The sequence below is a fragment of the Callorhinus ursinus genome, unplaced genomic scaffold, assembly GCF_003265705.2.
Source record: "Callorhinus ursinus isolate GAN/ISIS: 27379988/994484 unplaced genomic scaffold, GSC_fseal_2.0 scaffold10, whole genome shotgun sequence".
Taxonomy (NCBI): Eukaryota; Metazoa; Chordata; class Mammalia; order Carnivora; family Otariidae; genus Callorhinus; species Callorhinus ursinus.
Genome location: NW_027397072.1, coordinates 37,624,002 through 37,636,720, shown reverse-complemented (window position 1 = coordinate 37,636,720; position 12,719 = coordinate 37,624,002). Strand labels below are relative to the sequence as shown.

General features: G+C 39.6%; 1 protein-coding gene across 1 annotated transcript in view; it reads left to right on the top strand.

The window, feature by feature from the left end:
• Positions 1 to 260: 260 nt before the first annotated feature.
• ZC3H8 (zinc finger CCCH-type containing 8) overlaps positions 261 to 12,719 on the top strand; it is a 31,614-nt gene continuing 19,155 nt past the window's right edge. Inside the window, exons 1-3 of the mRNA XM_073897397.1 lie at positions 261 to 417; positions 5,255 to 5,351; positions 12,351 to 12,585. Of these exons, the coding sequence (XP_073753498.1) occupies positions 341 to 417; positions 5,255 to 5,351; positions 12,351 to 12,585 (409 nt within the window). The 5' untranslated portion in view covers positions 261 to 340. The remainder of the gene's footprint in view (positions 418 to 5,254; positions 5,352 to 12,350; positions 12,586 to 12,719) is intronic.

Below are 12,719 nucleotides of genomic sequence, written 5' to 3'. Positions count from 1 at the left end.
GAGTAAGCAAAACTCAACAGTTCCGTTTCCCAAATGTGTGCTCTATTTTCCTGCCTTGATACAATTCTCTCCATTTGGGATGCCCACTTACCCCTAATGAAAGTGAAAGAAAGACTTCCAAGGACTAAAAATTCTAATAAATATTGGAGAAGAGATCAATAAGCGCACCTAAAATAACGCAGAGTGACGCCTGCGCAGAGCCGCGGGGAAGGAGGGAGCGGGCGTGCGCGGGGGGCGGGGCGGCGCATGCGCGGGGCGACCTGTGGCCTGTGCGCGGTTCTGGGTCCCTCCTCCTCACGCGGCGGTTGTTAACTCTAGCTGCGGGGCTCTCGCGAGGGTGATGGATTTTGAGAATCTTTTCTCCAAACCCCCCAACCCGGCCCTGGGTAAAAAACCGGCCACGGACTTTGATGAAAGGTGATTCCCCATCTTTTCATGCTTTGATCGCAGGGGCCCCAGCCGGGTTCCGCCTTTTGGTTCCATTGGAGGCTGCCGGGGCCGCGTGTGGGCCACGCCGCTGGGTAGCGCGGGGAGTGCGTGGGCGAGCGTGTGGGGTCCGCCTTGCAGGCACTGGGGTCGGACGTGGAGAGGTCACTCTGGGGCCGCCGGGGATGGAAGCCGGCAATGAGGTTCCTTTCGTAAGCTGCCACGGGGAGAGGTGCCGGGACCCTACTTGAGGGGAGCAGCGGGGTTCAGGCGGCGATCTTGGGAGGCTCCCCTTTCTCTGCGCTCCTGACCCTTTAGATCCGGTTAGAAACCTCTGTGTGTTTGCAAAGTACTCTTCCTTCCACCGGACCGTCAGCTCCTAGAGGACAGATCATTTGTCATTTCTCATTGACACATGCTAAACACTTTTTTTTTTTTAGAAAAATCCGAAACCCTAAGTTCATTAAGCAAGGAGGGTAAATAGTGAATAGTTTGCCTTTAGTTCATTGATTTGCATCAGAAGACCCTAAAGACCATAATATAATAAAGCAGCAAACACGATTTGGGTGTAACGTTTCCTTTAGGTTGAGAAAGGAACTGACGCCGCTGGCCAAATGGTGATAATTTATTGATCTCATTTTTAGAGACGTGTATAGTGTAGTTTCTTTACACCCAGATATTCGTTTCCTTTTTTTTTTTCTCTTTGAAGTGCTAAAAACTAACTTCTAAACCTGTGTGGTTTTCCCCAATTTCCTTAAGCTGAAACCGAGACACACAGCCTTTTGTTCCTTTATTTCTCTCAATCTCAGTATATCGCTTATTCTGGTTAATTTTTACCTCCCGATATCTTTCAAATCTGTTCACTTTATCTCAGATACCTTAATTAAAACTATTACCTTAATTCAGGCTACCATCAAGAGTTTTACTAAGTGCTTTACATGAAATATGTCATTTAATCTTAACCTTGAAGAAAAGATACTGTCCTTGTTTTTGCAGATGAGAAAATTGAGGCACAGAGAGGATAAATAACTTGCCAAGATTGCACCGTGTAAGTGGCAAAACTAGGACTAAGTTACCCATGATTTGATTTCTGTGCTTCTAAGGCAAAAATGACTAACATAAAATAAGATCTATAAATACTGAAAAGAGACAAAGACACTAGTTACTTGCAGATGATATGATCCACCTACAAAAGAAAACGAGGAACGTTAATAAACCATTAATTTAGCAAGGTGAATCATCACAAGACAATAGCCGCATGTTAACAATAGCACCTATCAATTTGAAAATGTGTTGGATATAAGATTCTATTCATAAAAACTTGACTGAACTACATAAAATGCACTTCTGGATTTTTGCCCAAATGTTAGGTGTAGAATGGTATTGAAGTATAGAGAGCATCTGTGAACTGTTCCTTGTTCATATCCTTTGCCTGTTTTTCTCTTCATTGGTCCTTCTCTTTAAAATTTTAGGAACTCTAGTTTGCAGATATTTTACTTCTGATTTGTTGTCTTTTGACTCTGCTTACGGCATTTTCATTGCATAAAGGGTTTTTTTGTTTTTTTTTTAATTTATTTTTATTTTTTATTATTTATTTGACAGAGAGAGAGCACAAGTAGGCAGAGAGGTAGGCAGAGAGAGAGGAGGGAGCCCAATGCGGGGCTTGTTCCCAGCACCCTGAGATCATGACCCGAGCCGAAGGCAGATGCTTAACCGACTGAGCCACCCAGGCGCCCCTGTTTGTATGTTTTAAATAAGGTCACAGGAATCTAGCTTTTATGGTTTGTGGGTTTTTTCCTAGTAATTTTATAATGGGTTTACTCATTTCTTGAGCACCTGCCATTATCGTAGGCCCTGGGACTATAGCAATAAATAAAGAGATAAAAATCTCCATATTCACGAGATTTATATTCTTGCAGCATAGACAATGCATAGATAGTATTTTAGGTGATGATAAGTGCCATGGAGAAAATGAAAGCTGGGTAGGAGGATAGGAAGGGAGGATGGGATGGTAGGGAGAATGTAGGTATTTTAAAGAAGGTAGTTAAAGAAAGCCTCAGTAATATCACTGATAAGTAATATTTGAGTAGTGAGGTGAGGAGGGTTGATTTCCAGCAGAGAGAATATGAAGGTCCATATAAAGGTCTTGAGGTGGAGTGAGCATGGTGTGATCAGGTGATGGGAGGAAAGTGGGCAGAATGACAGCTGGAATGGAGTTAGAGTAGCGGGACTTGAAGAGAAGTAGGAGCTGAGAGGTACTCGGGGATAGGGTCAGGGAGGCAGATCATGTAGGGACTTGTAGGTGCCATAAGAAGGACTTTGGCTTTTACCCTGAATGAGATGAAAGGCTGCTGGAAGGTTTGCAACAGAGAGTGACAAAATTAGCAGGGTCATTGTGGTTGTGTTGAGAGTGGAATGTAATGGCAAGAGTAGCTTGGATCATAGTATCAGTAGCAAGAAGTGGCCAAATAATGGATGTATTTTGAAGATAAACTGGATTTTGTCACAGATTGGATTGAGGATATGAAAGAGGAGTCTAAGTTACTTCAGAGTTTTGGGTCAGTATCATTAGAAGGGTCGAGTTGCTGTTTAAAATAACAGGAGAGGGGTGCCTGGGTGGCCCAGTTGAGCGTCTGCCTTCGGCTCAGGTCACGATCCCAGGGTCCTGGGATGGAGTCTGGCATTGGGCTTCCTGCTCAGCAGGGAGTCTGCTTCTCCCTCTCTCTCTGCCCTTCCTGCCACTCATGCTTGTGTGCACTCTCTTACACTCTCAAATAAATGAATAAAATCTTAAAAATAAAATACAGGAGGATTAGGTCAAGAGTTCAGTTTGGGCTCTATTAAAAATATGTCAAGTAGCTATCCAGGTGGATGTGTTGACTAGGGAGTTGGCTTTCCCTGTCTGGGCTCAAATCTCAGCTCTACCGGTTAAGTAGGTGTGTGGCAAGTTTTATAAGCTTTCTGTAATTCAGTTCTCTCATCTGTAAAATGGGCTTTTAACCACCAGTACGTATGTCATAGGCTGTTGTGATGTGGGTAACATGCATGGAATCGCTTCTGGCATACGGTAAGCATAAGACAGCTCTTTTTTTTTTTTTTTTTTAAAGATTTTATTTATTTATTTGACAGAGAGATAGCACAAGTAGGCAGAGAGGCAGGCAGAGGGAGAGGGAGAAGCAGGCTCTCGCTGAGCAGGGAGCCTAATGCCGGACTCCATCCCAGGACCCTGGGATCACGACCTGAGCGGAAGGCGGACACTTAACCGACTGAGCCACCCAGGCGCCCTGCTGTTCCTGCTCTTGTAGTCATTGTTGTCATTATTGCTTTGCCTCAGGAGAGGTTGCTTCCTACTCCGTAAGATGATTCATTACCGATAACTGGAACAATGAAGGTTCACTGTGTTTGGCTTATTGGCTCTTGTGATGGCTTCTGTAGAGACTCACAACTTGGTGCCTTATCTGATAGACAAAGCTCTGAGGCTCTGACTAGGGACAGATCAGTGGTAAACTGTTGAATCGGATGAAGCTGTGAAGCCTGAACCCCTCCTATAACTTTGCAAGAAGCTCAGAGCCACTATTCACATTCTTGTGCTAGTAGTGCATTCCATTTGTAACGTGTTTTTTTGAGAATGTGCTCATTGCCTATTCCTTACCTTTATCTGGCATGTAACTCCTATCTTAAGCTTTTATTCAGTAGTCACTACTTGTCCAGACATAATTGCTTTCAGCCCCCTGTATTTATGGTGTAAGCCGTTATTTAGATTTACCTGTAAATTTCAGTGACATCTTTTCTTACCAGCTTCCCATCGTCATCCTTCTTGGGTTCATTTTTAGTTTTTGTAGAATATCCTCAAGTTGTCTCTGGCAATGTCTGCATGTTAACTTCTCAGTCCTTGCGAGTCTGGAAACAACTTTTCTTTTTCATCTTCCTATTTGAATATAACTTAGGCTCTCCTGACCTTGAAGGGCACCTTGCATTCTACCTGAACTACTATTCTCCCTTTTTTTAAGATTTTATTTATTTATTTGAGAGAGAGTGTGTATGGGGTGGGCAGAGGAAGAGGGAGAGGGAGAGAGACTGCTAAGCAGGGAGCCTGACTCCGGGCTCAATCCCGGACTCTGGGATCATGACTTGAGCAGACACTTAACCGACTGAGCCACCCAGGAGCCCCGCTAACTTTTTTAAAAAGTTTATTTATTTATTTATTTATTTATTTATTTATGTTAAGTAATCTCTACACCCAACGTGGGGCTCAAACTCACAACCTGGAGATCAAGATTCACATGCTCTACTAAGTCAGCCAGGTGCCACTGTTTGCTAAATCTTACATATCTTTTAAGCTTGGAAGATCCTTGGCCCCCAAATCTAGGTTAAGTGTTCCTGTGCTTATCATACTATATTAAAATTGCTTTATTTTTTTTTTCTCCCAAGCACATAGAAAGTTCTCAGAAGGCAGGGACAAGGTCTTTTTCATTGTTGTATCTCAAGATTTAAGGCCTGCAGCCTGGTATATGGTGGATACTCAGTATTTGTTGAATGAATGGAGTGATAAATCAGTGGGTGGTTTATATAGCTCCTGAGATTAGAGTGTGAAGGTTATGTAATCTAAAATTTCAGCTTTATGGTTTACTTACAAACACATGTTGATGTGTATTGCTCATCATAAATTTGTACATTATCCTTGGAGTGTTTGGAGTAGAATTTGAATTTGGAATTTTTTTTTAAGGGCACGTAGAAGATAAGCCAAAGCCATGAATTTTAATGCTGTGGTATGAACCATTTTCAGGTTGAAAAAACTCTCTTGTGTTATTTGATATTTTTGTTGCAGAATCGATGATGGAATAGATGATACAGAAGTTGAAGAAACACAAGAAGAGAAAATAAAATGGGAAGTAAAACTGGAATGTGAGCAAATACCCAAAAAAGTAAGATTAGGTTGGCATACTGAAAAAAACACAAGAGTGGGTGTGAGAAATTTGTGAGGGGTCCCATTTGTCCCAGTGTATTGAGCATTGGAGACCTAGTTCCTTATGTCAAGGAAACCTGATAACACTTCGGAAAATTTATCATTCAGAAACTTCAGCCATTTAACATGAACTGTTTTAGTGTATTGCTTTTATTTTGCTTTTCCCTGTTTCTGAAATGGGTTGTAAATTGTTTCAAAAACTTCTCTTTTCAAGTTAGGCCAGAAATTTTTAAGGGTTTTGATTTGCTAACTTAACTAACCTCAGTGATTTACAGCTTAAAGTTTGTGTTACTTTTCTAGGACTGCCCTAACAAAGTACCACAAACCAGGTGACTTATGCCACAGAAGATTTTTTGTTTTGTGTTTCTGGAGACTGGAAGTCCGAGATCAAGGTGTTGGTAGGGTTGGTTCCTTCTGAGGCTGTGAGGGAGAAGCTATTCCATGCTCCTCTGGTAGTTTCTCGTGGTTTGCTGGCAATCTTTGGTGTTCCTTGTCATGGCTTCAGAAGCATCACCTGGATCTTTACCTTCATATTTGAATTGTGTTCTCCCTATGTGCATATGTTTGTGTCTAAATATACCCTTTTTATAAGGATACCAGTCATATTGGGTTAGAACCTACCCTAATGACCTCATCTTAACCAACTACAAATGTAATGGCCCTATTTCCAAATAAGGCCACATTCTAAGGTACTGGCTGCTAGGGAGAATTTGGGGGGGACACAGTCAACCCATAACAGCCAATATCTGTTCCTCTCTGGCCTCTTTTTCTCTTTCTGAACTTTTTTTTTATTGTGAACTTTAACACACCACAAAACGATGGGTTTGAATTGGCAGTGAGACTCACAAGGTACAAATAGGCTTTAATGTGATACTCTTACACTTAGCTTTACAAAAGGGTACAGGACAGAAAATACAGCAGGTATAACATCTTCCTCTCCTCAGCAAGCCTCTCAGCTACCCAAGTATATAACTTCTTTTGCCCTTTGGAGCATGTATGGCTGTTGTGGACAAGAGCCAAGGTCTTAACACTGAGAAACTGTGGCCTGGATTTCCCCCCAATTTTTTTTTCTTTAAGATTTATTTATTTGTTTGAGAGAAACAGCACATGTGCATGCGAGAGCATACAAGTGGGGGGAGGGGCAGAAGGAGAGAGAAAATCTCAAACAGGCTCCACATTCTGCACAGAGCCCCCCTTGGGGCTTGATCTCATGACCCCAAGATCATGACCCAAGCCAAAACCAAGAACCAGTCGCGCAACCAACTAAGCCCCCAAGTGCCCCTCCCCTCAATTTTGTATACCGTTTTAGTCACATCGACCCCAGTCCTTCATGCCCGCTAAAAGTTCCCTAATCCAAATATAACCCAATACAGGAGATAGGCAGGTAGAACATGCTACAGTTACTTTAAGTAGATTCCAATAAACAGTTCTGTGAGTAGATGGACACCTGCATTATTCCTAAGTAGGTTTGCTTCAGTCCAGGCTCTTTACTCACGAGTGCGTAAAATGTCAATATGCAGTATCACAGCTGATTAAAAAGAACACCCAGGTAGAGACCTTGCTAAGTCAAGAAAGAGCATTATCCCCAAAGCCTCTGATGCCTCCTTTCTCAGTCATTACTCCTTTCTTTCTTACCAGAGATAACTAGAGTCCTAACTTGCATGCGGATCACTTCCTTGATCTTCTTTACACTTTGAGTTTTAGTACTAATGCTGTCATCCTTAATAATACAGTTTTTCTTGCCTGTTTTTACACTTTACAGAAATAGAATAGTATTGTATGTGTTCTTTCTGTTGTTTTTTCTCAACGTTAATATTTGTAAGATTCATAAATGTTGTGGCATATACCTGTGTATTTTCTGAGCTGCATAGTATTCCATTATTGAATATAGTAGATTTCATTGTTGGTAGACATTGGTCTGATTTCCATTTTTGGAGGTTATGGGTAGGGGTGCTACATTCTTTCACTTGTATCCTGTTGCACATACACTCTGTAGTTACCTAGGAGTAAAACTGCCAGGTCTTAGAGTAAAGCATCTTTACCTTTGCCTTAATGCCAAACTGTACTCCAAAGTGATTCTACCCATTTTATTCCCAGAGGTAGTGTATGAGAGACTGTATTTCTGCTGCTCCACACTTGGTATTGTCATCTGTTGTATTTTTCGCCATCTGGTGAAGCAGCTCATTGTAACTAAGTTTGCATTTTCTTGATTACTATTGGGATGGAGCATCTTTTCATATGTTTGTCCATTTGGATTTCCCTTTTTTTGGTGCCTGTTCAAGTCTTTTAGTCTTCTTCTTATAATTATTGGTTTGTCCATGATTTTATTTTTTTTTTGATTTGTAGTTCTTTATTTTGGATTATAAGGGTTTTTTTCCCCTTCATTATGGATTCTAATGTTGCAAATATCTGCTCATTTTGTGGCTTTGCAGGATGGTAATCTTTGAGTAAAAATCCATAATTTTAGTGTATTCAAATTTATTAATCTTCTTTATAGTGTTTATGTGTTTTATTTAATAAAAATATTTTACTGTAATGTCTTCTAAAAGATTTATTGTTTTGCTTTTTGCATTTACGTTTGTAGTCGTCTGTAATTTATTTGTATCTGTATTCTGTGAGGTAGGGGTGACAAATTCTGTTTAACTTTTTTTTTCCTGTTATCATACCCAGTTGGTTCCAGCACCATTCACTGAGGGAAAAGAATTGTCTTTCCCCTCACTGGCCTGCGGTGTCACTATTGTCAAAAATCAGATGTTCGTGTTTGATGGGTTTGTTTCTGGACTCTGTTCTCTTCCGCTGGTTTATCTGTCTAGCCCTCCCCCAATACCTCACCATGTTAATTACTGTAGCTTTATAATGAGTTTGGGTGTCAGGTAAGCAAATCCTCTCACCTTGTTTTTCTTCTTTAAGCGTCTTGGCTGTTCTTACCCTTTGCATTTATATATAAGTTTTAGAATTCAGTTTGTCAAGTTCCATGGAAAATCCTGGTGGGATTTTCATTGGGAATGCATTTAATCTACAGATCATTTGGAGGAGAATTGCCATCTTTAGAATATTGAATTGTCTAATCTTTAGGTCCTCTAATTTCTCTCAACAGTGTTTTGTAATTTTCTTCGTAGATGTCTTATATCTACCATACCTCTTGTTAGATTTATTGCTAGGTGTTTGATGAGGCTATTATAAATTACTTTTTTTAAGCATTATTTCCTAATGTGGGTTTCTCATAATTTAACTATTGAACAGTTCTTTCTTTCTTTCTTTTTTTTTAAGATTTTATTTATTTATTTGACAGAGACAGATAATGAGAGCAGGAACACAAGCAGGGGGAGCGGGAGAGGGAGAAGCAGGCTTCCTGCGGAGCAGGGAGTCCAGTGCGGGGCTCGATCCCAGGACCCTGGGATCATGACCTGAGCCGAAGGCAGATGCCCAATAACTGAGCCACCCAGGCGCCCCTCAAGAGTTCTTCCTTGTTCTTTTTGTTGTTGTTATAGCTGTCTAGCGTCTTTTTTATCTATAATGTCTTGAATATCTTTGTGGTTTCTTTTACAACTACTCAACTCTGCTATTGTAGTGTGATAAAGCAGCTATTATAGTTATGTAAATGAATGAGCATGGCTGTGTTCCATTAAATTTTACTTATGGATGCTGAAATTTGAATTTTATATGACTTTCATTGACATGAAATGCTACTTTTTTTTTCTTTCAACCATTTAAAAAAATCTAAAGACCATTCTTAGCTTGCTGACTATTACAGAAATAGGTGGTGGGATGGATTTGGCCCTGGGGTCATAGTTTAATGACACTTGCTCTAGATTTTTGCCATGTGTTTTTGTGTTCCTTCATTGTTGCTTGATTGAAGAAAGGCCAGGAGAGTTGATGGAATGCCTTCGCTGGTGTATTAGTGGGCATGTGTCTCTATGGGCTTTTCCTCCAGATGGGAAGCCTGATTGGGCCTCAGTCCATGGGTGGGCCGTGTGGATAGAGAGGTTACCTTCAGCATAGTAGTTCTGAACCTTCGTTGTGCTATGCACTCCTTTTGGCAGTCTGGTGAAGCCCATGGGCCCCTTCTCAGAATAATGTTTTTAAGTGAATAAAATGAAATGTGTTGGATTACGAAGGAAATTTATTGAAATACAGTTACCAAAAAAACAAATGTGGAAAGAGTAATATATTCTTCATGAATGCACTAAATAATAAGTCCAGCAGTAGGTCTAATTATTGTAACTTTGACATAGTGATGAACATAAAAGATATTTTGAGATTTGCAACAACTGTCATGTGATATATGAAAGTATCTGTGATTCTACTAGTGACAGTTGCAGGTACTGTTGATACTACTCTTTGTTCACTGTGTTCAAAACAGGAAAATGCTAAATGTCAACTTAGAGGTTGATGTGAATAGTGTGTGATTTTTATTCCCATTCAAGTTCTAGACCCCTGTGAGGAATCTCTTCTGGATAGCAGGGTAGAACTTCTGTTGTAGGTTGAATGGATGGAGTATATTTCTGGTGGGTTGCTCCCAAATGCCAGAATGGGGAAGACTTCACGCTGGGGTCTTAGTACCCACAGAAGAAGATTTGGCTTTTATCAAACATTTTAGTCAATTTCTTTATTCTCTTTTTTTGCCTGGGGTAAATTTCTGTTTGAATGTATTCTGGTGAGGAATGGAGCAGAGAGAATTTGTTACAATACCTTTGTCTGTTTTCATGTAGAGTTTTCATTCATCCTCATTTATAGCCCCATTTCTCTCACTCCAGCCGAAGCCCAACCTCCCAATTATAACTTTTTGTTTTTCAAAAACTTGTCAAGAATTTGTTAAGCTTTTCTCAATGACTAATGAATGTACTTTATGTCCCCCCATCCCCACTAATCTTACGAAGCTATTTTTACATTTCTGTACTTTTATTTCTGTGGAGTCTCAGGAGGCCGTACGAGTTTAATAAATCCTCCTGAATTAGAAATCTTTTGCTTAAAAAAAACTTTAGGCTCCTTCATTAAAGGGAAAAAAGTTATAGTATATTTGTATACTTTCTAAATTATAAAGAGAACAACAAATATCAAAGTAATGAGTTTATAGCTAGCTGAATGAAGAAAAGTATTAAAGCAATCATTTGTATTTTGTGTAATTAGAATCATATCAGTTAGTAATACTTATCTCTAATGTATAATAAAACAACATAGTTGATGATTGTCCTGGTTTTGTTCGTGTTGCCATGTCATGTCATCACTTCATTGAATACAAATCAGATATATTATCACCTGTTAAAGGGGGTCTGCTTTGGTACATATTTTGTGTGTAAGGGGCACTTAATCACTCATTTGGATCATTGTAATATTTTGATTCAGATATACTGAATAGAATTTCATCTCTGTGTATTTGACTAAGCCAAACTTCAAGGGAGCTCTCCCTGTGCCCACTAAATAAAATTAAAGGCCAAAACCATGTAAACATAATAATTATCACAGGAATTGGCCAACTTTTTCGTAAAGGACCAGGTAGTGCATCTTGTCGACTTTGTGAGCCATATTGACTCAGTCACAACTAAACAGGTGTAGATAACACAGAAGTGAATGAATGGGTGTGACTGTGTTCCAGCAAAACTTTAACAAAAACAGGAGGCCAGGTTGACATCTGCCAACCACTGACCAGATGTTCTGTTCACAAGTTTGTTCTATGGTATTAGTTTTAAAAGGTGCTCTTTCTTGAAAACTTGGAGATAGGGAACTTGGTGGCCTGATATTGTTGGATTGGTTGATAGTCTTGTCTGGTATAATGAAGATGAGGTAGGTATACATTGGGGCCATTGTCAGGTTGGAAGACTTTCTCCACTTGATTCTTCTTCACACAGGGAGTAAATTCATTTTATAGGCCTATGATCAATCCTCTGGTGGTACAACTGAAGTTAACATCAAAAGTAAGCCATTAAATTGGACCACCTAGTATATTTTATAATAGAGGTTCTTCTCGTTTGTTTTTTGTTTTTTGAGTTTGCTGCCTTCATCAGTTATGTGAAAGTAGGTAAGAGACCAGACTCCAAAGCATGCTCTGGAGCAAGATCATTGGCCAGTTTAATGGTAGATGTGTTATCTCTTCCTGACATCAAAATAGGAGCCATTTGGCACTTGGACATTTTTTTATAAGCCTTTTAATTAAAATGTATCAGACATACTAACCGTAATTACACAACTTGATACACTTGTGTCACCATGTGTAGGCATGTATACCAATACTTGGAAATTCTTGTACACATAGTACTTTAAGTTGTCTGCTGTGATCATCTCAGGCTGACTCGGGGACAGCTGCCATTCCTGGCTTCCTGTTCCAGTGGGTGCCTGTGTTTGCTTCTGCTGCCTTGGGGGAGCTGCAACAACAGAGTTAGAAAACTCCTGAAAGTAAAGTTAACTGGATTACAGAGAACTGGGAAGTTCTTTGTTCCTTGTCATCAATGTGCGCCACTGACACTATGATTTACAGGAAAAAGAATAGGCTTTGCTAGCTGTGATGTAGCTTAATATAGTGGATTTTCACTTGGGCCCTTACAGTTTACTTATTCTTTTATGAAATGATGAGTTATTGAATTAAACCATTTAAAAGCATGGTTGATGCAAAGAGAGAAATAAAATATGAATTGTAATACTGTAGTTCAGTCAATATATATCAAATAATTAGGATTTGGGGGTTTACTCTTTTAATTTAGTAAAGACATTTAGTGTACAAATTCAGAATCTTCCATCAAATTTTTTTCAAGGATGGATATGTTGTGTTGGTTTTTGTTTTGTTTTTATTTCTGGAAAATTTTAAAAATGTAAGAGTGGAAAGAATAGTATATGAACCCCCATATACCCATCACCCAACCTCAACAAAGATCAGTTCATAGGCGTTTTTATTTCTTTTTTGTAACCAGATTGTTTTGAATCATGCCAGCTTTTTAAAACTGAAAATTTAATTTTTACTTAGTTCAGGCACTTTGGGAACTCTACAACATCACCGAAGAATTTGCAATATAGAAAATCAAGAAGTAAGGACTATGATGTATATAGTGATAATGATATCTGCAGTCAGGAATCAGAAGATAATTTTGCTAAGGAGCTTCAGCAGTATATACAAGCTAAAGAAATGGCAAATGCTGCTCAATCCTTACCATTTCCTGAAGAAAGAGTGAAGAAAGAGGGAGTGAAGGATACCCAAAAAGGTAAGGGGGAAACTATTTTGTCATTTAAAGTTTATCTAGAGAATCAGTCACAGTTGTCCATATATGGACTGGGGTTTGGGGAGGGGGGAGATTTTCTCCTGCATTTTATCTCATAGTAACATCATGCTTTCCAT